This window comes from Chelon labrosus (assembly GCF_963514085.1).
Source record: "Chelon labrosus genome assembly, chromosome: 3".
Taxonomy (NCBI): domain Eukaryota; kingdom Metazoa; phylum Chordata; class Actinopteri; order Mugiliformes; family Mugilidae; genus Chelon; species Chelon labrosus.
The window spans coordinates 26,875,821-26,902,192 of record NC_140339.1 but is presented as its reverse complement, the minus strand read 5'-3'; the positions used below and the strand labels follow the sequence as shown (position 1 = coordinate 26,902,192).

General features: G+C 40.9%; 1 protein-coding gene across 1 annotated transcript; it reads left to right on the top strand.

The window, feature by feature from the left end:
• Window positions 1-1,765: 1,765 nt before the first annotated feature.
• On the top strand, window positions 1,766-5,894 carry sdhaf2 (succinate dehydrogenase complex assembly factor 2). Its single transcript, XM_084542020.1, has 4 exons — window positions 1,766-1,895; window positions 2,741-2,964; window positions 3,947-4,056; window positions 4,762-5,894. Exons 1-4 carry the CDS (start codon window positions 1,869-1,871, stop codon window positions 4,890-4,892), a joined length of 492 nt encoding a protein of 163 aa, XP_084398146.1. The 5' UTR covers window positions 1,766-1,868; the 3' UTR covers window positions 4,893-5,894.
• The last annotated feature ends 20,478 nt before the right edge of the window (window positions 5,895-26,372 follow it).

Genomic DNA, 26,372 nt, shown 5'->3' with positions numbered 1-26,372 from the left:
ATAAAGATGTGTTACACCCCTCTGCAGCCCCGTTGGCCTTACAGTGGCAGTGTAAGTGTCTTTGGGTGGTACATGGGCTGGACTGTCTCAACCATGTGTGAAGGTGAAAACCAGGGATGTCAAACTCATTTTAGTTCAGAGGCCACATACAGCCCATCTGATCTCCAGGGGGCCGGACCAGTAGCATAATAGCATAATAACCTATATAAAAAAAATGACAACAAGTACACTAGGAAAATCAACAATCATTTTACAAAACATTTTATGAACAACCTGAAATGTCTTAAGAAAACTAAGTACAGTTACGGCACATTACTAGCATCTAGTGCTGGGTCCCAGTGTCCTGTTATGTGTGCAGCTCTTACTAAAACAGTGTGGACAAGTTAGGTTCAGCAAATACTTTTATAGCGAAAGCTAAGGGAGCTGTCCTGTGATAGACTGGTTACCTACCCCCCTCACTTTGTGTAAGTCAATCTTACACTGTAGCTTCAACTGTTTATGAAAACTCTTCTGCAACTTCCCCTGAATATTGGAATATTTGGCCTTAAACAAAAGTCCCAATCTGTAGCTGATGTTGTATCACAACATAGTTGATGTTGTATCAGTAGTTGATGTTGTATCAGTGCCACCAACAATCACATCAGTGTTTTCACTGTGGAAGAGACTGCTGATAATTCTGCATATGGAATGCAGTTATTCACCCACCCATTCCTCAGAATTTGTAATATCAAATTTTCACACCGCTCAGGATGAGGTTTGATATATTTTCCACCTCCACAAAAGCTTCCACAAAGGATTTGCATGCCTGTGGTTTGAAGATGGCTTTTCCAGCACATTCAATCATCCAGCCCCTGTTACTGAGTGACAAGCTAACAGAGATGGGAGTGTACTCACACCTCACCTCCTGGATAGTGGACAATCTCACTGGGAGACCTCAGTTTGCCAGGGGAACTGCACGTCTGGGACTATCGTCAGCAGCACAACTTCGTCTTATGGTGCGAAGTGAGCCACCCTCGGCTCAATATAGCTAAAACCAAAGAGATTGTAGCAGATTTCCAGAGGTCCAGGCCTCACCTGCAGCCTGTAACCATCAACAGGGAGTGTGTAGAGGTGGTTCAGACCTATAAGTACCTGGTTCTACAGCCGGATTACAAACTGGACTGGTCGGCTAACATATACTCAGTATACAAAAAAGGTCAGAGCCGTTTCAATTTTCTTAGGAGACTAAGATCATTTAATATCCGCAGGAAGCTGCTGGACATGTTCTACCTGACTTTCATGCCCTCTTCTACCTCTGGTGTGCTGAGGAGGCAGCACTAAGAAGAAGCGAACCTTGCAGCTAGACAAACTGATACTTAAGGTCCTGTGACATCAGTGGCAGAGGAAAGGACCTTGAACAAGCCCCGGTCCCTCATGAAAAATGTCCACCACCCTCTACACGACACTATAGTTTGACAGAGAAGCTCGTTCAGTGACAGCTGCTGTCTCTGAATAATAACATCTATATCTATAATAACATCTGTCTATAAAGCACCAACAATAATACTGGAACGTGGCAGATATGGTGATTTCAGTCACCGATTGTGTTAACAACAATCCACACCGTTAGAATCGCAATTCTTATTCAAAAGGACACCTCTCACAAAAACAAAACGCTTACAGCGACATTTTTGGGCTTCGTGGCTCTCCTTACAACCTCCGTGGTACGAGCATTACTCTGAAAGCGCGTCCATCGCGCTATTTCCGGTGGGCGGGCCTACGGCAACACAACCCGACGAGGAGACGGATTTCGTCACAACACCGGAAACGTTTAGACTTCGAGAAAGCCCTTCAGTGAGTCTGTGAACGCCGCAAGAAAGAAGGTTAAAATGTTGTCTTCTGCTGTTGCGAGAAGAGTAAGTTATCCAGTTAAGGCTATAGTTATTTGTACATTTTCGGACGTTATCTAAAGCTGTCGTAATGTCATAACACACCGTCGACTTTTAAAAGATTTAACGCTAATTAAATTGTTTAGTGTAATAATAGCATGCGGCTACCACAAACTGTATATACAGAATTATGTTTTATGTTTGGTCTAGCGTTAGTATAACAGTGTCTGGTGGGTGCAGACACTGTGTCCTATTGGAGGACAGTTGTACAACCTAAACAGTTGTACAACAGGGCAGCGTGTGATGTTACGCAACTCCCCTCTACATTACTAGCAATACGTAGACTACATACTTTGGTACATTGCAAAATAAAACCTTCTGCGTTTTTATGCTTGCTATTTCCGCTCGTTTATAATTTCTTATTGCCTAAAATCGGCTGTATTAAAATGATACTTGAGCCCAAATTGACAGCAATTGTATTTTCTCATTATGTGCCACAATTATCAGACAGAATGAAGAGTTTCATGCCATAACAGAAGAAAAATGGACACAATAAAGGGAATATAACAACAAAACTAGCTCACCACAGTTCTTAAATCATTATTTTTTAAAGTATAATATGTAATGGTAGTGTAACATGTTGATCTAATTGCGTAAAAGTGACAGCCATAATCATTCCCAAAACAAAGGCAGTGTTTCATGGTGGTGTAATCTGATGTAGTGACAACAGTGTGTCAGCTGAACAGCAGCGCTGCAGTTTTCAGCAGGTTTTGGTTTTTGAACAATGAATAGTTTGACTCATGGCATGTGTTGTACGATATAACACCAGACAAGGCACTAGTGCTTGTCTAAAGTGTGTGTTTGTTGCTCAGCTGGTAACAGGGCTGTGCCAGTCAGCATGGAGGCCAGCGAGCACGGGGCTGGTTTCAGCCCGCAGTTACCGTGGAGACTCTCCTGATGACACCAAGGCTGACATGATCGAGATCCCTTTACCTCCCTGGGAGGAGAAGCCGGGCGAGCCCACCGACATCAAGAGACGCCGACTTCTCTATGAGAGTCGCAAGAGGGGCATGTTGGAGAACTGCATATTGCTCAGGTTGGGAAGCTGGACTGTTACTCTCTTATCTGTCTGTCATCTAGCCGTACTGTCGATGTTACCTTACAGATAGATAGATAGATAGATAGATAGATAGATACTTTATTTATCCCGAAGGAAATTCGATGTCCAGTAGCTTCATCACATTGTAGTCTTATGACCGGATGGACAAACGACCTCCTCAATGGAGCAGGACAGAGACAGCAGCGTGTCACTGAACAAGCTTCTCTGCCTGACTATGGTGTCAGTTTATTGCAGAGGAGTGTCAAAGTCACATTTTTCATTTGTTTTAGTGCAAACACATTTATGAACAACCTGAAATTTCTTAAGAAAAGTAAGTGCAGTTTCAGCACATTGCTTCCATTTGCAGTTTAGTTCTGGGTCTTGTGTTATGTCCACACCTCCTACTAAAACTGGACAAATTAGGAATGGGTGCCAATTTTATTGAGAAAATACAGTTAATATCGTCTATGTAATTATCACACTTTGCAAATTCATCCTTGCGGGCCATATGATTGACACCCCTGCTTTAATGGTTCCTTCTTTTCAGTCTCCCTCTTAACTTGAAGCAATGTCTGTGTAGGTGATGAGTGACAACAGCCATAGTCTTATTTCTGTGCACCGTTTAATTGTGAAGTTTTGCTGGTTAATGTGAAGTTTCAGCTGTCATCCAAAGTTGCAGGGTTTTTTCATTAAAAAAAAAGAACAAACAACAGCTGTGGGGGCTATTCCTCCATTGAAGGCAGTCACAGTTTTCAATATTTGCATTTAAGTATTGTTTTAAAAAACAGACTTGGAGAAAATGTCAACCTGTCTTTTACGTGTTTTAGAGCAGATGTACAAGTTATAAGCTATAGCAGAGGTCTTTTCTCATTGAATGAATTTTCATGTAGTCCATACACCAGCGACTCCAATAATTACCAGGAACTTTCCATTTAGAGAGAGGACCTGAACTCTAATGAATTCTCCTTCTCCCTTGTAGCCTTTTTGCAAAGCGATACTTGAACACAATGAGCGAGAACCAGCTGCAGCAGTATGACAGACTGATTAATGAACCAAGCAACGACTGGGACATCTACTACTGGGCAACAGGTGAAAGAGTAGTTTCTTTATGCACTGATCTCCAGTTACTTTTACAAATTATTTTTGCAGGTTTGCGATGCATTAAATAAATGCCTTACCTCCTATATTGTAGAGCTACTAAAACCATGTCTCTCACATCATTTGGTTGTCTTGCTACTGTTCTTTCACCATCACACCGATAAGAACCTTCTTATCGATAGTTTTTTTTTAATTTACTCTCAATTGTTTTTCTGGTAAACTGAATCGTCATGAGAACAAAACATCCAATTGGCAATAACTCAGGACAAATGAAAGGAAACTGTTTCCGGCTGATACTGAAACACAATTATGGTGCTTTTACTTTTTCATTAAAATTAATTTGAAATTAATAAACCGATATTTTAAGATCACACATTTCGCCTCTTATGTATAGGTCTGTTCTGTTTCAGATAAAAAAGTGTTGAAATCGAGAATCTGTTATCTTAATAATAATGTGTTTAATCAGCCTATGTCACCTTCACAGTCAAACATTCTCAGGTTGTCCTAAAATAAACCATGGTAATGTTTGAAGAGCACCCTTCTGTGTGCTCATTGTTCTGCAGCCATATGTATCACGATTAATCGCCTTGCATAAAATAAAGAATATGATATTCCAGTTTGCTTTTTCTCCAATTATGATTTTAAAGAGGCTAAGCTGGATTATTGTTAAACCTGCTATCCTGTTTTTGCTTACAGAAGCTCAGCCCACTCCTGAAATTTACCAAGGAGAGGTCATGGATCTGCTGAAGGAGTTTACTAAGAACCGCAATCAGGAACAGAGGTTGGATGCACCGGGCTTGGAGTACCTGGAAAAGGAAAGCCAGTGAGGTCCTTGACCCTCCCAACCTTATCAGAGACTCATTAAAGGGGGGCCCTGAAGGAATATGAGCGAGAACAACCTCTAGAAAAATCATCCTGATGTTGGCAGCGTTGCAACACCTATATATTTAAAAATACTGTGGAGTCGATTCTAAAATTGGCCGTAGGTGTGAGTGTGAGTGTGAATGGTTGTCTGTCTCTGTGTTAGCCCTGCAATGGACTGGCGACCTGTCCAGGGTGTACCCCCGCCTCTCGCCCGATGACAGCTGGGATAGGCTCCAGCAGACCCCCCACGACCCCTTAACAAGACTAAGCGGGTATAGAAGATGAATGAATGAATGAATGAATATTGTGGAGTCCAAAATATTTGGAATACACTAATGTCTAATAATATCTTAAATACTGGAGCATGTGCTTGGTTATCATAGGGAGAAAATTCATGGACGCTGATGAAATTCAACATCACCATGTGGAAGGTGTTCTGAATATTGTGTATTAAGTGTATTATAAATACACGCACTTTTCAAGACATTAGGTACACCAGGGAAAATGTATGCATTCTATAACAATCCTGCACTAAATCCCCCTCTATGACCATGAATGTTCAGTTTATGTTAGTGTAGGGAAGACAGTAATTCAACTGTAAGATCATTTTGGAGGATGTAATTTGTGGTGTTGTTAAACTGGATTTAATTATTATTTAGCCTAGTCCACTGATTAAATTGGCGTCAGAATGATAGATTCATGTCGGTACAACACATCTCTGTCCGATTCAGTAGTATTAAACAGAATCTAAAATGATTTTAAACAAATGCTAAATACCATAACCTTCATGAAGCTAAGTTTTAGTGCAGTTATTTGAATGCATTTATTTTCACTAGTACCAAATGAACTGGCAAGTGAGTGTAGATAATTCAACTTCTCAATATGTGAGATTCTGACGTGTACGATGATATCACTGTGCTTATGGTGACATTGTGGGTTGCTTAATAAATGCCTTTGCTGTTTCATTCATGGCTGTCACCCTTTACCACAGGGTCGTATCACATGACTGAAGGATGCCATGACTGATGGTAGGGAGACAATATGTTGCATAATGAAGGTTGTGCTGCCTGCAGTGTCTGGTAACAGACACCAGATGGCAGCAGATCACCTTAGTTTCATTTTAAAATCGAGCACCTACTGATCTTGGTATGTCTGTGGCAAATGGCTCATCAGATATCACATACAGCCCATTAACCTCTTTTTGTTTAATTTCTTAGATGCTATATTTATTTTAATTACCATCTGCTGAGAATCTTTCTGTGAGAAATTGCAAAAAGTGTAAAGCAAGCTGCTTTAAAAAAAATAAAATTGCTTATTGTTACAAAATTACTTCATTTGGATAAAGGCAATATTAATGATATAGGCTTTATGTTTTTATAGCTTTTATGAGGCAATGCAGCAGTGAAAATTTCTGGAAAGCCATGTTTCCAATTAAACCATATACATATTTGCATAAAACCAATGTAAACAAGGTTATTTCCCCTCTCCTCCAGCATGGGATCAGCATGTGCTGACTCTGGTGGAACATTTTTTTTTTGTCCGGTTGTATGTCATGTCGATTCAGTGGAACCTTGTACTGAGTGCAGAAGGGAAGTGCCCTCTGGTCAGGAGATGTGCTCAGAATCTCTAAACAGATGACATGTCTGCTTGTGTACGTCCACGGAATCACAATGCACGCATCAGCTGCAGCCAAGGCGGTGTGACATGGACGAGACAAAGGTTTATGTGCACCCTGTGGCTTGTCTCTTTAGAAGGCGAAACATGTTAAGTAAGAAGGACGATCTTATTTCTTTGTGTGTTTTCAGTTTTTCTCAAAATAGACCGAGATGATGTCAGAAGGGTTCCCCTCTGTGTGTGCTTCGCTCTTCCGCCATCTGTCTCTTCATTTATCTTAATGTGAGGTGGAAATAAGGTGCATTTACTGCTCCATTTAAGGGAGGACAACATTCAAAACTGTGGAAATACAATATCCAGAAGAATATCAAATTCTCAGATATTTAGGAATAAACTGTTATGATATAATTCAGGTATAAATGATACACAAACATATAGTAAAACCCTTCAGATACATGGTGATTCCTGAACATTTTACAGCATTTAGTTACTATCATAAAGAACATGATAGGCTTATTATAAATTACTAAAGATTAAATCTATTCAGCCTCCCACCTTTTTTTGGCTCTTCACTTACAGAAAGAGCAATGCCTTCTACAGACCCTTTGGTTATTCTTAGCAGTTATGATTTCCCCCATAAAAACATATCTTTAGATAATTGTTTGAGGTAACATTTGCTTCATATAAGTACTTCTGAACTGGAGATTTCTGTCTCATGTACTTTGAAAAAACACTCACTTTGAGAAAATGGGCATTAAAGATACAGTACGTCTATTTAAAACCACTATTTATAGTCAGTTCCATTTTATGGAAACAGAATAATCTCCCATTAAGAAAGAAAAAGATGTACTTCTTTTATGTCTTTTATGTCATCTACCTTTCAGTAGGATATACTGTTCACATTCAGTCTACACATACTGCATTTTTTGTTATAGCCAATCCTTTTTAAAATGAAAACTACAGCAGTAGCAGTGTTTAATTGGAGCCCTTACTACATTTCTTGCTATTGCTAGGTCAAAGTGAGTCATTTATCATCAGACCCCTAAAATATTATGGAGGGGCCTGCTCCTTTCCTCGTGAACCACAGCGCCAAAATACCTAACTTTATATAAAGTACTTAAAACTGCATCCACCTTGACCTGCTGTAACAGTAAAATACAGTTTACATATGCAGCAGCTAGGCCAGCTATTGACAATGTGTATAATAGTATGATGTAATATATCTGTCACACTGGCTTTTTACACTTTATTATCTAATGCATATGAATTTGAATATTCTTTTCCAGCACTGTAGTAGTTGAATAAGGTGGAACGGATTCCGCCTTAAGATCCCACATGCAGGGGAAGCACAATTCATGTCTTTATTGCTCTGAGGCTTGTTTAGAGTGTATATTCATCAGCTGCCCACGCACACCCACTGTGCCTATCTGTAGCCTAGCGTTCCTGTCATCCTCCACTGCTGCTTCCTGTGTCGTGACAGCTCTCTGTTTTATCCTCAGCCCCGCCGTCACCCTCTGCTCCCCTGGAATTTCAATCTCATGTGCTTTCGTTCCCTTTTTCCACAACCACCATGTGCTGCAGCAGCAGCAGCACATAACCTGCGTCTTGTCTTCCCATGTCTCCTAGAGAGTCCTTTGCAGCGATGCGCAAAAGAAAACTGCTCCCACTTTTGAGAGAGGTGGGTTGCCAAGTGTAATTTTAAGGACGGAAGTGTTGGATGAGTTGGTAAATTAAACACCCCCTGTCATCATTACATACACAGAGTTTATCTCTTAGATGGTGTTTTTGAAGATGCTGTTAAACTTCATGTGTAGGAGGCAGAGCAGGCGATTTGCTTAATTCTAGAGATCAGCGCTGATTCTAAAGAACCATGTTAATTACCCTTAAAACAGAGTTCCTATTTTTGCTCATGCAGGCAGCCAGTGGAAAATGGAAAGCAAATGTGGCCATGTATTTTCAGCAGTGAGTTTAAGAAATGTCAACTGATCTATGAATTTGCAATTAAAAGTTCTATAAATTACATAACACATATAATCAGACAGTGAGTAATCAGCAATTCTCCAGAGGAAAACTGGACATAAAATTTCCAAAATTTAGTTTCATGATTGGTGTGTATTGTAGTGGAAAGTAAGTCCAGTAAGAAAAACAGAGACAGACAAAACCAACTAGAAACAGATCCTGACACTTTTACTCAAGTACAGTTCTGAAATACTTGAACTGCACTTGGCTATATTTCACTGTTTCTTTTTAAAAGGCCAATAAAGTGAATTTTACTTTTTACCTTACAAGTTTCGGCTACTCTGTCTCTGTAGCCTTCATCAAAGGTGTCACGTGATGTTGGTGTGACGTCGTCTGTGTTGGTTTATATGGAGTTTTCCATCCCATCCAGTAAAATTCACTTTATTGGCCTTTTAAAAAGAAACAGTGAACTGTAAGTATTTAAGTAGGCAAAATGAACCTCTTCAATATGCACTTGGCTATTTCCATTTTATGTGAAAATGAAAACATTCTGCTAATATTCTACTTTTTACTCTGAAAATGTCAACAGCATTTAGTTACTATCATATTTTACATTAACAAACATTCATTCAGGGTCATGGGGGATGGTTGGAGTCTATCCCGGCTGTCATTGGGCGAGAGGCGAAGTACACCCCGGATAGGTCTCCAGTCTATTGCAGGGCTAACACAGAGAGACCATTCACACTCACATGCACACCTACTGCCAATTTAGAATCACCAGTGAACCTAACTAGCATGTCTTTGGATGGCGGGAGGAAGCCGGAGTACCCGGAGAGAACCCACACAGACACAGGGAGAACATGCTCCACACAGAAAGGCCCCAGTCGGCCCATGGATTAACAAACATGATAGTCTTATTATGAATTACCAAAGATTAAATCTATTGAGACTCCCTCCTTTTTCTGGCATCTCACCTACAGAATCAGCAATGCCTAGAGACCCTTTGGTTTGATTATCGGTTATTCTTAGCAGTTCCATTATGGTTTTCCTGTTAAAATGGTTTTCCCGTTAGATAATGGTCTGAGGTAAAAGGGGTCAAATTGGAAAAGTATTTCTGGCATAACTTCACCTACTGTCAAGGTGCATGGAGAAGGGGAATAAGTATGAAAGGGTCAAAACTCCACCGTTGAAAAATCTTTAGATGGAACGACTTTCTTATAGCCTGACGAGCCAGACCCACATTAAATGTAGGGTCTGGGCACTCTCCATAGACAGGGCTCAACCGGAGGGGTGGGATATACGGTTGTCTTTCAAACTCCCTCTCCACGCAACAGGATAGCGCTACAACCAATCAGAGCAACAAAGAAGGTGACGTAGTCAGAGCGACGGAAAAGAGAGTTCCTTTCTCAGAGAAAAGCTTAACTTCAAATCTTTCAGAGTGGTGGCCAAAGCCGATTCGAAAGAAAGTTGTTCGCTAGCAGCAGCCATCGCTCTGGTAGTTCTAGCAGGATGGGGAATTCACGCGTAATTCACGGAATTTATAGAGAGCCGAAGTCCCACCCCTTCCGATTGCCTCCATGGGACCTATCTTTCGAAAAAATATGAACGGCAGTCTATGGCGAAAGATAAATTATTTTCTGGCCTTGGATTATACATACTGTATATTGCTTTTCAGAATAAAAAATTATTTTACATGTCAAGAATGTCACAGTTTGTCGCAAGATAGTTAAGTAAAACGCTATGGAAAATACGTAATTAAACGAACTACAAGTCCAAGTCGCTTACCGCTTACCCGCATGCTGGCGCGTACAGAACCGACCAAAACTCCCTTTGTGTAACTACAGCTCTCGACATGACCTGATTTATAATGATTTTCACCTCGTTTGATGCTTCTGCCTTCGTCCTGGAAGAAGACGGTAAAGCTCAACAAGGAGACAGCCATAGTTCTCTCGCAGGTCAGTCGTCATCATGTTAAGCCCGCCCACCGACTCGTGATTGGCCCGGTACATCTTGGATTTTTCGAAATCTCAAGTCAACGGAGAGTAACTAGACTGCCCCTGGAAGCAAATGTAATTTGCTGCCGCTAGGGGCAGTCTAGATTCTAGGCTAACTTTCTTAGCTTTCATCAGGAGCAATCCAGGGTAATCAGGATGAACCCGATGAAAGCCAGGAACTGAAATGTGTTGGTCTGCAATAATGTTTAAATGATCATTTGGCAAGTTGGGCAAAATGCAAATGATCCTAAATCCTATCTGGTTAATCATTTATCTTGTGCAATTAGAATGACAGTACTACAGTGGCTACAACAGTACAGGTGCACCAGAGGGGCAACAATGAGATGACCCCTAAAACAAGAAAAGTTTTACAGGTGGAGTTGTTACAGGTCCCAGACTATAGAACCCATGAAATGGCTAAAATATACATAAAAGATGTAAATATAATTCATTTTACTCACCACAACTTAAGAGTTCTTCTCGGAGCCTGTCAACCAAGGGTAGCTCTCATTGTCACTGTCCTGAAGGTTTTCCCGGCTGGGTCAGGCTAGCTTTCAAAAACAAGAACAAAAAGTACAAAAATTAGGTGTAGATTACTTGAAATGAGCAAAATTATCTGCCAACAGAACAAGAAAATTTGGCTTGTCAAGACTTTCCAGAATAAGTAAAAATCCTCAATGAATGCACACATATCTCAAAATTTGTGTATTCTCACTAATAAGTGCATTTTTCTTGATTTAAATGAAATATGTGAGACCTATTTTCTTATGTTTTAAAATATTCTTAAATTAAGAAAATGCTGATTCCATCATCTTGCAATAATACCATGCACTAGGGATTATATTTCTTGAAACCAGCAAAGTTATAGTAAAAACTATTGTACTTTTCTTGATACAATTAAAAATATTTTTCTCATTATGTAGAATAATTTTCTTAAAATTCTTGAAATAAGGCAAAAGCAGTGGAATTTCCTGACAGCACTAGAACTAGAAGAAATGCCACAGACTTGGTTAAATGAAACGCTTCTTTATTATATTTTAAATGCACATGAGCACAACAAAACATGACAGCCACTGGTCAAGGTTGAAAGGCTGGTAAACTGAATGGTTAACTTTATAATAATAATAATGATATATAAACAACTGACACTGACATATTCCTGTGACACCTCAACAAACTGTATCATCCAAGGCAAACATTACTGGAACAGGGCATCAACTTTATTACTAATGTTCTACTCAGTGATAAACTTCTTCCATAGTTTTTTTATATGAGGAAGTCATGTCTCGGTCGTGGATGGTGTCCATGAGGACCTCTGTCTACAGCACAGAGAGGAGTGTGGCTATGCATTTGGGATATGTAAGGTGAAATGTGTAGTAACATGCCATGATATACATCACACTGTCAGAGATGTCCTCTTTTGGGAAGATCAGCACAGGCATGGTTCCAGTGGCCAGTATGCAGTTGGTTTCGCAGACAATGACCACAGGGCTGAAGAGTGGACTTGCCTGAAGAAAAGTGTTGGGGTCTTCCGCAGACTGAAACACAAAAAGAAAAACAATCACAAAACAATTCACTGTTTGGAGACTATGGTCAAGTGGTGGAACACAAGAAAACTGTATACTGTCATACATGCATACATTTTTTACCTCAAGGATGTGAAGCATACCCTCACTTGCAAGTTCTTACTTCTTGGGTGGAGCAGTGGAGCAAACAAACTTAAAATGATTTGATTTGCTTACATGATCCACTTCTCTGAAGCAGGGATATGCTTGAAGAATCTTGGTAGGCCTGTCCTGCTCCTTCATAACATCAGAGTCAATATAAGCCCGTCTTGCTTGGTATTCAAGATCCAACAGCTGGGCAACATCCTTCTTGTTGGGTCTGGGCCTGGATTTGTATAGCTCCTGCAGAACTTTGTAGTGTCTTGACTGGCTCTGTGGGCTGTCAGTTGTTTCAGGCCCTCCTATTGAAATGAATTTACAATCACTGTTTCTACCATTACAGTTTGAAGAAACATAACAACAGCAAATACACAAAGCTACTTACTTTTAGATTAATAATTAATAATTAATGATAACTGGCAATCATTTCAATAATTTCAGTCCCAGTAGTAGTTTAAACACCAAAACACAATCTTGATATGTGCTCTTACCATCCACCTGTTCAGCCTGTGGGGAACTGCCTGTCAACTGTGGCGATCTTTCCAAGATTAAAGTTGAAGCATTGGACTCTGTGTCATCAGCGGATGACTCCTGGCTGCTGCTGCTCTCAAAGCTAATGGCCCGTCGCCTCCTTCTTGAAGGAGTTGCTCCCTGCTTCTTTTTGGGGGGTGTCACATTCTGGACCCTTTTTAAAAGCTGCTTCTTCACAGATTCCTGACAAAAACACAAAACAGATTGTGTAAAAATCACAATCAAAACGAAATTAAACCATACTAGCACTGATCCTAAATAAAGCATATCCTCCTACCCACTCAGCTCCATGGCTGCAGACCTGTCCCGCAGCATTGGGTAGTACTCAATGAGACGCTTAGCCATCAGAGTTAGCTCACGGCTCCATGGATATTGGAATTCATCCCCTACAGCTCTCTTGATGGCATTAATTAATTAAGCTGTTGATTAAGCGACAGCTAAGCTCTTTGGAGAGTGTATAGTCTCCTTCTTGTCCAGCACGTTGTTTTTTAAAAAAGGTGGTTCTTGACTGCTCCAGCTCTGTGTCTGTGTATACAATATATGGGTTTTTTTTTTTGGGGGGGGGGGGGGGGGGGGCAGCCTAAGGCACACCTGTGCAATATTCATGCTGTCTAATCAGCATCTTGATATGCCACACCTGTGAGGTGGGATGGATTATCTCGGCAAAGGAGAAGTGCTCACTATCACAGATTTACACAGATTTGATGTATTTGAGAGAAATGGTTATTTTGTGTATGTAGAAAATGTTTTAGATCTTTGAGTTCAGCTAATGAAAAATGGGAGCAAAAACAAAAGTGTTGTGTTTATATTTTTGTTCAGTTCACATTAAGGTCAAGTCTGCCTGCCATTTCCACTAAAGGCAGAAATTATTTTAACACATCAATCAGTGTTTCCCATTAATTAAGTCAGCCCCTTCCCCAGCTGGACTAGGTCTCTCTCTTGTGCACACTCATATGCATGCACAGATTATGCTTGAACATTAATAAATGCTAAGCACGCTAAATAGCTAATACCCCCACTGCACAGAGGGTCCGAGACCTTCCCGCCGAACGGTGCATGAGTCATGCTAATATCAGCCAATAAATTAAGCCAAAGCTAAACTAGGCTAATTGCCTACATTCTGTACGTTAAAACGGTTTCTGGCAATAAAACACTATCAATGCATTTCGAAGGGATGACTGTTAGTGTAGTTAGTAACTGTTCATAGCTCACATGTAATAGCAGCAAGTGAACCAGTTTGTTAAAATTAGCATGTGAAGACTTGCTAGCCAACTTTACAATTAGCTTAACTTGCAACGACAGGCAAAAGCAAATTAACTTTACCTTTCAATACTGCGACTGTTGTAGGATCCATACCCGAAAAAGCCCTTCCATCTGCATCCATGGCGTTGCGACTTCAGAGGACTTGCAACGGCTAAAAGCGATGGAGTACAGCTAAATAACTAGGTGGAGGCCGCAACTGAACTGACAGTTGACTAGTACTACTGACGTCTGTTGGCGCGTTCCCATTTGGAAGGTACCATGTCATAAAATAGGGGTGACATACATGTTATAAATATTGTACAAATAGAGAATATGACTAACAGACAGAGTCATAATTTGAAATTCCTGCAGCATAATCAAAAATGTTTCACTGCAACCGGTTACTCCCATAGAGACCATTATAAATACTAATTTAAAAAAGATTATTTCATAGAACTCCCCTATTTTGCTAGATAATATAGTGCAAATTCACTACTCATGAGTCTCTGCTTAACTGAGAGCAGGGACTCATGACTGAGCAGTGTTGGGTATAGTTACTTTGAAAAGTAGTTAATTAGGTTACAACTTTACCATCAATTAAAAGTAATCTGTTACGTTACAGCGTTACCTATGAATAAAAAAAACGCGTTAGAGTACTCATGCGTTACCAGAAATTAAAAGCCGTTTGCAGCGCCTTGCACATGCTGCAACTTAACTGACACGGACACACAGCCTCCTTTAAGTCCTGACGATGAATAACGTCAGTCATCCAACCAAATTAAAGGTGCAGTAGGAAAGTCTCATAAAACTAACTTTCTGTCATATTTGCTGAAACTGAGCCTATGTTCAAGTATAATTGCATGAAGCAGGTCATTTTAAAAAAAATTCGGCTCCTCTGGCCCCACCTAGAGCCTGTAGCGCGATTTGCAAGACATCCAACGCTCCATATTCAGATGCACCAATCAAGCCCAGGGGTGTATCTAACAGAGTGTCAATCACTGCTCATGGACACGCATTTCATAGCGCCCTCCCCTCCCTCCACTACCTCGACCTCGACGGGTCGCACGCACCACTTGGCCGTGGGCGTGTAGAAGGAGCCGGGATGTAATCCTCGTCTGAGGCCTGTGCCTCAGCTTCACTCTCAAACGTCTAACCACATCAACAGGTAGCGGTCATATATCTACCACATAGCAAATTGATAAATCTAAACTGTGGAATAAAACGCCACAATGAATGCTTCTAACTGTTACTGATAGCAAACATCACCGATGTAGGCTACTTTCAGAAACATCCTAACCTTGGTTTTGTCCTAAAGTTGACTATTGCTAAATATTTTGACCTAAAGTTTAACGACTGTATCGTTGTAGTTTAGGTCAAATTATTTAGCAATAACGAAGGGTATTATAAAAACTATTTTGTTGTTGTTACGTCGGTGTGTTCCATGCTAGTTTGTTTACTCGCTCTCTCTCGGTTCTCTGCTCGTGCACGGTATTCCAGGGCCAATATGCACGCGCTCTATCGTGCACAGCTCTCCCTTGTGGGGGGAGGGGCTTGGGAGACCGTTTTGGGCTTTAGCGGAAAGTGGGGAGGGACTGAGAAGTTGTCGATGTTCAAATTTTTTGGCTAAGTCCTGGATCTTCGCAATCCTGCCTACTGCACCTTTAACTCTGCAGGATAACAATACCAGGGTGATAGAGTGGTACTTGGATACAAGATGTTTTTTTTAAATTGGAAGTGGAATTTTTTGCGGTCGACAGAAGCTTTTCACCAACGAGTGTGCATTTTACCGTTATGTTGTTCTTGTCCTTTTCGCTGCCGAATTGAAAATAATGTGCGTACTTCCGCGATTCAAAAGCTGTCCTCTCTGCCATCTTGCCGGCGGTTCGAAAACACTCACACACACACACACACACACACACACCACACACACACACACACACACACACACACACACACAGGTAACGTAGGTCAGCAGGGCACAGACGCATCATCACAGCGCTGCGCCTCCGCTGACACATACGCAGGTGGCACAGTACTGTCTGACAAAAATCAGACAGTAGTCTGATTTTTTCTTTCCTTATCCGGGGTAATTCTTAAAGCAACTGATTACTTTTTTAAAAAAATAACGAAGTTACTGATTGCTTAACGCGTTACGTTACAAGTTACACGAAAAAAGTAATTAACTCTAACGCGTTACTTTGTAACGCGTTACCCACAATACTGCTCATGAGTATTGAATCTGCAGCGGATTCGCTCCTGGAGTGGCTGAGTGCCTTAGTTTGCGCTTCTTGCTAGTGGTCAAGTTGGGTAGTACATTTCGTTTATCTGCCGAGTGAGATGTAAGATGTTTGAATGGTGACGTTTATTGATTATATATCAATCAAATGTGGTAAGACTCAACTGAGCCGGTTAAATAGATGTCTAGATTCATGATTCTTGAGTCTTCTTTGGTGGCTTCTTTCGAAGCTGTGTAGACACGGTGGAATTACTGTGCGGTTAATGGGGTCATGTAGAATGCTGGCAGCACAAGATGGAGCGACCGCATCAGGCTGGAATCCATGGCTAGCCGTTCAAGATGCCGAGGTGGCAGCACAGGTCACTAGGAAGGGAAGAGACATGAGCTGTGGTTTCAACAGCCGAGCAAAGGGAGGTCAACACACGGCCCAACTGTCACTGTCTCGTGGTGAAGGCAGAGAGCAGACGCCACACTCCAAGATCCCGCCTACCTGCACACGCACAGCACGGCCAACCCTGCTTACAGGTCTCACTTTGATTCCCGCAACTGGAGCATGCCGGACAGAGCCCTCGTCGGGTGAACGCCAGACAATAGTGTCCGCACCTCTACTATGCAGATACTACTAATATACAGAGTACATTCTGATTACCCAGACAGCACGAACAGCACGGCCAACCCTGCTTACACTTGTCAAATTGGCTGTTGGGGAGAAAGTTTCCCCATAATCAGTTCCTATTCCAACTGGGGACACGTGGAGATGCATTTTAATGGAAGGTGTGACCACAGGTACTTAAAGCTGTACAGTTATGATTGGATTGCCCAGGACAGATGTTAATGCCAGGTCTGGATGGGGCCCTAGACCACCTCTTAATGTGGCCAGAGGTTGAATATCACTCACTTGTGTCCTCAATGCATCCTGGGTGTGCTCACACCTGTACTTGCGATCAGATTTCCCAGGATGTTTGTTAATGCAAGGTGTGAATGGGGTCAGTGTCGTGGGGAAACAAAATAACAGCTTCACCTAGGCTTCACAGAGCTCTAGTCAGGAGTAAAATGACATCTATTTGACAAGGGACACTCTGAAGACAACAGTGTACACATTTTAGCAATATAAAAGAGAGGAAATGATCTGACAGACATTTAAACCTGAACTCTGCTGAGATTACCAACTGACACGATGGCTGTGGGTGGGAGGGTGGAGGGTGAACAACCCTGTTACTGTTGTCCACCTGGGAAGTATTCTGGATGAGAAGTGAAACTTAGAGAAACTCTATTCCAGTTGCATTCTTTTAGATAGAGATATTTTAGACAACAATGGATTCCTAACCTGTCCAAATTTAGATAAAGAAAACTGAAATATTAGACAAACCACTGCAACCACCTGGAAATACCAAGGCAAACCACTTGATAGTTAAACAGCACACTTCTAGCCTCAACATAACTAACCTGACCATATCTACTCTAACCAAGGCTAAATTAACCTAACCAAGCCTTACCTGCTATAACCGAATCCAGCCCCATTGAGAAAATAAAAACCCAAATGGGGAAACTGTGGCTAAATAATTTAATTTAATCTATTTATAAAAACATTTCAGTAACCATCTAGAAACCAGAACCTGCCATGACCTTTCCCAACCAAACCTAACTTGACCTGACCTAAGAAAAGTTATCCAACCTTATTTTATCTAATTCAACCAAGAACAGCTAACCTAACACGACCTACCTAGGCTTATCTAATAAAGCCTGACCATAGCAAGGCTAACTAGTATTGCTAAACCAAAGCTTTGATCCATGCTTCCTCATGTGCTGATGTCCTAGCAGGCTGAGGTGTCCTTTACCGAGACACAGAAAGTTATGACTGTAAATGGGCCATGGGTACATACATGACCAAATATGTGTCAGCAAGGTCTAGACATCTTGAAAGTGCCACACTGGCCATTGAGAAAGAAAAGTAAGCAGAGAGGGAAGAATCTGTGAGGCACTATGTATTGCTTTTAAGTATGAAAAGTGCCATATAAATAAAATTTGATTTGATTTGATCATCAGTCCCATATGTATTAAATTTGCACCAGTCAGGTCAGGCACAATGAGATCCTCTTTAAAGCTGGATTGATCTTATCCCACTTGTTAAAATTAAACAAATCCACTCCTTACAAGGATCAAGCATGGAAGGCTGTCAACCAATGACGGGTAAGATCCCCCTGCTAAACCTCGGGACAACCTAAGGCAGGTGCAGTCACGACTGCTTGACCTTGACACCACTGTGAGCAAGCACCTCATAGACCTCCATCTTCCAACTCATTGTCCACCTGGAGTTGTTACCACTGATTATCCCACAGACAGATTCCTGAGCAGCCACTATCGCAATGGACGTTTTTAAACGATTCACCCAACATCATGTCCTCAGCCTCCTTCAGCATATAACAGCTGAGTACAGCAGCTCTCCTTCCACCTCTGCTGCCAACAGCGACGGCAAAACCCTGCTCCTTCTCAGCAACTGACAGTTTACCACAACCCTCAAGCTCCCGCCACACTCTCCATCTGGATCCATCAGCTTCCTTCTACTCTGGTGATCTTCATCCTGCCTGGGTCTAAGAGCCAAAGATCATTCTGTTTCTACCTTCTAAAATAAAGCATACTTAAATAATACTATTAGTCTGTTTTTCCTCTTTAAAGTCTCTCATGGTTGAAATACATTGAGTTAAAATTGTGTACTTTCCTAATTCTGCTACTACAAGTGCAGAGGCTACAGTCCGTCTGGTCCAATAAATCTTCCACCTCACTGTTAGCTTTAGAATTAGCATTCCACTTGTGACTAGTTGCTAATTTTCCATTAAACCTTCAGAAACCAAAGATCTTTAGTTTGTAATACAACTTAGAAATCATATAGTTCCTCCAGCTAAAGAGTCTGGTATGTTTGGAAATGGATTACTATACTGAGATTAGTGAATAGTGAATTATATTTTAAAATATGCATTTATTGTACAAGAAAGCAAATTTGTTTTCTTTAAATGAGCTTGATTTCATAGCTTGTTAAAGATGGTATTCCTAAAGACATCGAGTTCACACATGGAGACCACAGTGAAGGGCCTCACCAGCACCAAGATGGCCCATCACGGGGCTGATCCAGCAGCTGGCGAAGGGTTGTGCTGAGACAGACCAGATGCACAACAACCAGAAAACCTCGGAGGTGATCGTGAACACAGCAGGAGGATCGCAGCGCCATGCAGAGGATCCTGCATCATGGGGACAATGATTAAAATGATTAATATAATAATTATAATAAAACACTAGCATTGCTCAAGAGTATTTGAGTATCCACTCATGAATGCACATTGCAATAACCTGTTATAAGGTTAGGCGTAAGCTCCGTTAAGAAGCAGGTTTCGTTGCTTGTTTCATCCAGCTTCAAACTGTCATGATCACACAAGTTACAAGAGAATAAGTATTTCATCTACAGTTGAGTTCATGCCGCAGGCCAGATTAGATCCTCTGGTGTTCTCAGGTTTTGACCCGCGGGGTATGTTTGACGCCCCTGTTTTACAGCATAATATAAGGTCACTAAGAGGAGTGTTTGAAATCAGCAGTTTTATTTATTTAATTGTATTATTTTAATTGCAACCATTATACAACGCAAAATATCACAGGAAGCGGTGACTCCTTGACAAAGTTTTCAAGTTAAAGACTCTATATATACTGTGTGCTATTTCGGTGTGTTTTACATTTTAAGAACAGAAAGCACTGGAGCAACTTTGATTTGTTGCACATCACGTTCATCAGCAGCCAGAATCGACTACCATTTAAATGATTTGTAGTCTATTGCTTTTGTAGTGTGGACACACTGTCAGTCTCAGTGTGCAAAGTTTTGACTTCTTGCCGATTGGTAAATGGTCTTTTCAACCTACTGGTACTCAAAGAGGTTTGCAGTCACGATGTTCACTGCCCAATAGCAATGTGTGGAAACATCAAATTGTATTAAATGTTTAATAACAGGAAAGAAAGCAAAAATACATTGATCAGCCATAACATTAAAACCACTGACAGGTCAAGTGAATAACATTGACCATCTTGTGACAATACAATGTTCTGCTGGGAAACTTTTGGACCTGGCATTCATGTGGATGTTACTTAGACATGTACCACCCACCTAGACCAGACCAGGCACCCCCACCCCATAGCAATGACACTCCTTGATGGCAGCAGCCATCCCCAGCAGGATGCTCTAGGATTGGATGGCCTTTCCTCACAATATCACTGTGAAAGTTCTCCAACCAGATCAATAGCGTTTTCTCCTTCGCCATCGTGAGTTAAAAAAATCACTATGAAAATGTTAACAGGGATGATTTGCTTGTGCTGTTCGCAACAAATGAACATGAACCGCTAGCTTGGCTTAAACGAAGCGGCTCTCTGACCCTCCAATCAGAGGACGTGAAGACTCTGACAGAGAAGGCCTAAGAATATGACCTTGAAATGTGATTGGTTAAAGGAACAGCCTCATTACAATGTATTTCAAGCTTCAGCCGCCTGCAGTTTTAATTGTAAAGGCCCAGGCAGATTTCTGTGACTCCAGCAATATGCAACGGTTGAAATATGATTAGATTAAAGCTCTAATGCAAAGTTACACTGCCAGAAGCACTGCAGCTGAGAGACAGACAAGCCATACGATGAAAAGAATAGGCTTTTAGGAATAATTTAATAGGAGCACATGTGACAGACGTGAAAGAGTCTGGAAAAGCAGTGGCGAACTTTATGCTGCCTGTGACATCATTCAGCATAACCTGTTTGGAGGTGGGTCAGTGATGGTCTGGGGAGGCACATCCATGGAGGGACTCACAGACCTCTCTTTGTGTGTGTGCCTGTGTCAGGCTGCATCCTGCTGGGGATGGCTGCTGCCATCAAGGAGTGTCATTGCTATGGGGCGGGGGTGCCTGGTCTGGTCTAGGTGGGTGGTACATGTCTAAGCAACATCCACATGAATGCCAGGTCCAAACGTTTCCCAGCATAACATTGCATTGTCACAAGATATAGACAATACACTTGGAACATTCATGCAAATGGCTCACTTTTCAATTCGTTTGCATGTCTTGGGTCATCTGCAGTTAATGATTCCATCTAGGGTGAAGCCAGGTGACTGTGAAGGACACAATCAAACCATTATTCACAACTCTACAACTACAAACCTTGTATAACCCTCAATGGCATGGTGTTACCATATGGCAACAATTTCTTTATTTCAATTCTACTAAAATACAGTCATAAAATCATATATAAAATCCAGGGCACTTTGAAAGTATAAATATTTAATGATATTGCATATCCAGAAAACCCTGTTTGTCCCCCATCTGACACTGTACAGGTCATGAGCTGAGGTCACTGAAACTTAGAAAATGTAGTGTTATGGGTTAGTTAACTTTTATTTTTTATCATTTAAACCAGTTATAATAAAATATATGATATAATAAAATTGTTGCCTTATGGCAAATAGATGCAAAACTGGAAGGGAAATGTTTGCATTCAACCTAATAGACTGTAATTGTGTTACATAGCACTACTCTGAGACAATGTTTATGAGTACTCATCACATTTACAAGGGAAGTATTATTCATATTTATATTCATATTTTGTCATTCCAGACAAGTTTCAGACAGTAAACAGTATATTCTTCCTAGATGATAGAGCATTGCTGAGATTTTACAGGTGGAAAAACACTGATATATACCGCTGATATATTTACGGTTTATTGTCAACATGATGCTTTATTTTATCCTCAGAATATGGTGCACCTAATTAAGTCTGCAGTGGAGCTGCTTCATAGCAGAGTTCAGTGGCCTGACTAACTCAGGAACTGGTGATGTTATTATCAGTGGTAGAATATTACATTCCACTTTAATGGATAGTCAGGTATTAAAATACATTTTTGCCATGTCTTTCTAGTGTACAATGACCACACCAGTGTTTGTGTACGTTGAACTGACCCACTGCTTCTTCAGAATTCTATGACATGGACCTGGTGCAGAAATGACATCACAGATGTGCTCTAGAACACCTGTCACACTGATTCTCTTTTTCAGCCCAACTGGACCAAAATCAATATCAGAATCAAGACAAGCATCTACAGGAGAGTTAACCAGAGACGAGGAGAGCAACGAACCGACGACACTCATCTTCAAACCAATTCAACTTAATCTGAAACAACCTAACTTTTAGCAAAGTAAGTAGCTCTTCTGTTCTGTATTACGCAGCAAACCATTTGGAGCTCCAGATAGCCTCCAGAAAAGCTCAGAAGAAACTATTACAATCAAATTGTTCTTATGTATTTTGCTTCACCACTATCAGATATTGGATGAAACACATGAGACATGAAGTCTAACATTCAGTGAAGCAGTTGTCTTATAGTGTAGTTTACATACTGTTGTTTTTTTGTTTTTTTTGAAAACTGACAAGCATGTGGTAGTTGAATAATGTGTCCAGGTTTGATCCTGGCAGATAGATAAGATTGTACTTATCACAAGCACAGGTATACATAGTACAATGCACAGTGAAATTTATTTTTGTACCTGCAATCAGTAATAAAAAAAAAAAAGAAAAAGAAAAAAGTAATACAGTAAAAACAGAAAAAATAAACTGTAGACTTGAAATGTAAACTTAAGTGTGTATGTGTGTGTGTGTGGGGGGGGGGGGGGGGGTTAGCTCATATATACATCATAGCTCATATATATTTTATAGTATTCATAAAGTGAAGGACAAACACCTTTAGTTTTCATGCTCTAAGCTGGAGGAACAGTCTGACTGACTATCTGGTACTTTTTAAGACTTTTATGTCTTAAGATGAGTCTATAGGACTATCATTTCTGTGGTATAGTGCATTAGTGGTGCATATTCCTAAACAAAACGTGTAGTCTTGTAGACTTTATCAAATGTGTTTAACAGGAGTCATGAAGAGTCATAAAATAAACTCATCTTTTCCTCCTTTGTCCATGTTTCTCTTCCAGCTGTCTGTGACAAAAGAAAAATGTACTCCTCCAGTTCTTCATCGACTCGCTCACTCAAAAGCGACTCAAAATACTGCTTCCTAGTCCCAAAGGACTGCAAGTTTGTGCGAATCCTGGGACAAGGCAGCTTTGGGACAGTGGTGGCGTGTGTGAAAGAGGAAAGTGGCGAGGTTGTGGCGGTAAAGATTTTCGCAGATATCATAGACGCACAATGGGAGGTGAGACACTGCTCGTTTTGATTGCACATAGCCAGAACATGTTAAACAGTGGTCCAGGTTTCACAGGGGTCTGGACATGGTTGGAGAAGTACTGTTTACTTCTAAGTTTCATGTTTAATGAAACTGTACAACATTGCCTCATCCTCAGTCACCAGCCATACATACAGCTGATACAAAAACTAAAAAAAAAATGTCATGTCTCCTCAGGCACATATCATGAAAACCCTTATGCAGCACAATCTGGAGTCCTCCAACATCATCAAATTTCAGGGAGTATATTCCGACAGCCAAACAAAGAGCCTGATGTTTGAGTTGTTGGACATCAGCCTGCTGGACTACATGAATATTTTAAGATCACCAGTGCGACTAGAGGACATCCGGATCATCATTCAACAGGTTTGACAAACCCTGTCTTGCACCTATTTTTCTCTTGTTCAGTGATAGTATAATACTCCGTTCTGCTGCTGGAAACACCATTGTAACTTCAACTTGCGTTCTCATGTGAAAAACGAGAACAATGGTTCCTATAAATGGAGCATCAGTATCAATGTATATGTGACTGCTGTTACTTACAGATGGCCATAGCTTTAGACGCCTTGAAGAGTGTTGGTGTAATCCACGGAGACCTGAAGTTAAACAACATCATGATGGTGGATCACACAGCAACGCCCTTAAGGATTAAACTCATAGACTTTGGTTTAGCTATTTACAGGTGGCAAGCAAAGCCAGGAAGGCCTCTCCAGACAACTCCTAACAGGTACTACTTCACTTCAGTGCTACTTACATATTTTGTACTGATGGAGTTCTGTAGTTCTTCTTGTTCAGTTTTAAATGTAACTTACTTCATTAAATATGTTTTTTGTTTTTTTTTCACTCTCAGAGCACCAGAAATCATACTGGGTCTGCCATTTTCAGAGGCCATCGACATCTGGTCACTGGGCTGTCAAATGGCTACCATGATGTTTGGTGTTAAACTCTTTCCAGCGAACACTGAATACTGCCTAGTAAGTAATGTACTGTAGCTGTAAAGTGATTAGGAGACGAGACAAGATCAGTCAAATCAGTGTTTTATATCCAATGTATTCCTTTAATCAATTGCAATTAACTTGTGGTATAGAATTATAGAATTAACTTTAGAGTTCCAAGATGTTTTGACCAGAATAAAGCTTCATGACTAACATGATGTGTTATGTGTGCAGCTCAAATTCATCACTGATCTCCTGGGTCCACCACCGGAGCATCTACTTAACACTGGGAAGAAAACGCCTTTGTTTTATAAGAAAATAGATGATCAGTGGCAGCTGAAGGTACGACACACAAGCTGTGACTTTTTTGGCAGCTATTTTCTCATTGACCTTTCTTTACCTAATGAGATAAAGGTTTTATAATTCAGTATTTAAAATATTTTGAATCTTCTCTTCATTTAGACACCTGAGGATTACTGCCCCAACTGGGCCAATAATAGTTCTTCACTAAACGACAGAAGTTACAAGTTCAGCACACTGGATGAAACAAAAACGGTTAGTGTTTGATGAAGCTGTACCCGACTGCTGAAAAGCGACGTACATTCATTGTGTCTATAATTCATGCTTTTGGAAGGACTTGACCACAGTTGTGTTCTCCAAATGTTTCCTAAACCAGATGCGTCTGGAGAGGCAAAACCCGAGAGAGGCCGATGAGAGGAGGGAGTGTGTGGAGCTTCTGAAGGCGATGCTCCAGTGGGATGAGAAGGACAGGATCACCCCCAATGGTATCCTCAACCATCCTTTCATAACCCAAAGCTACCTAAACAGCACCTCCGACCTCAGTGGGCCCAGCAGGTGATATATGACTCATTTGGCTGATTGCATGTTTGTGTCCTTTGGTTTTTGGCCATAAACTCAACAATGTGAGCTTTAATTTTTGTAGCAATGATCCTGAAACCACCACCAGCCAGAAACAGATGGATGTAGGGACTCAAATTGAAGACAGGTAAGTGTACATTTATCCTTCATCAGGGTCATCATTAGATTATGGCTGCCTGTAGTGCAAGTAATTAACTGTATGTTTTCAACAGGGTAAGTGAGGCACTGCCACCAGGTGTTATCTTGGTTCGGCCTGCAGACCCAGAGAACAGGATCCACTTGGGAGATGTGCCAAGTGAGGACCCTAACCTGAGGTAAAAATCTTACTTCAAATGTTATAGAGACATTTATTCCTCCATCAAAGGAGACAAACCTCTAAGCAGGACTAAGATACTAACTCAGAGTTCATTTGTGCGTTTAGTCCACATCCTACACCGGCTCCTGCTTCAACCGATGACACCACCAGCAGCCAGGTGGACACAGACCTCCTGATCGTCACCTTAGGTAAGAACAATTCACATTCATTTGTTTTTCAAACTGTCGAGACGTTCCACATTGTTGTTGTTTTTAATTCTGAGTATCACTGAAGTATTTCATGTTTGCTGTTTTTCAGATGACAGCGAAGTCCCGAAGAAGAAGAACCGCTTCAGACGTTTCTTCTCTTGGGTGAAGAGGAGCTTCAGCTGCACAGTGGACACGATGGAGTGAGGAATGTTGCGAAGGGATCCATGGATCCTAGGACGGTAGGATGGGCCACATGGTGGAACAATTGGCATGTTTCTCCCCATGTGACCATGGGTTTTCTCCGGGTGCTCCGGTTTCCTCCCATATTTAAAATTAAATTAAGTTAAATTAAGTTAAATTAAATTACATTAAATTAAAGGGGAACTACTGTTTTTTACAACCTGGACCTTATTTCTAGCATAAAATACAATCGTTTACTTACCCACATAACTTTTGTGTTATTTGCACTCCTTCAGGAGATAATTAGATCAGCCATTAATTAGATGTCCATTTAGTGGGAGTGACTGGGGCATTGAGACGCAGCCTCTAAATAACGCATTATCTGCCACAAAACTCATTCATTTCACCAATATTTTGTTATGATATGCTAGTGCTGTTATCATCATCCGGGGTCTGTAGATTGAC

Coding starts and splice junctions, on each gene's coding strand:
- sdhaf2 (XM_084542020.1), top strand. CDS start 1,869: ATGTTGTCTTCTGCTGTTGCGAGAAGA. Junction 1,896..2,740: donor CTTCTGCTGTTGCGAGAAGA/GTAAGTTATCCA, acceptor TTTGTTGCTCAG/CTGGTAACAGGGCTGTGCCA. Junction 2,965..3,946: donor GAGAACTGCATATTGCTCAG/GTTGGGAAGCTG, acceptor TCTCCCTTGTAG/CCTTTTTGCAAAGCGATACT.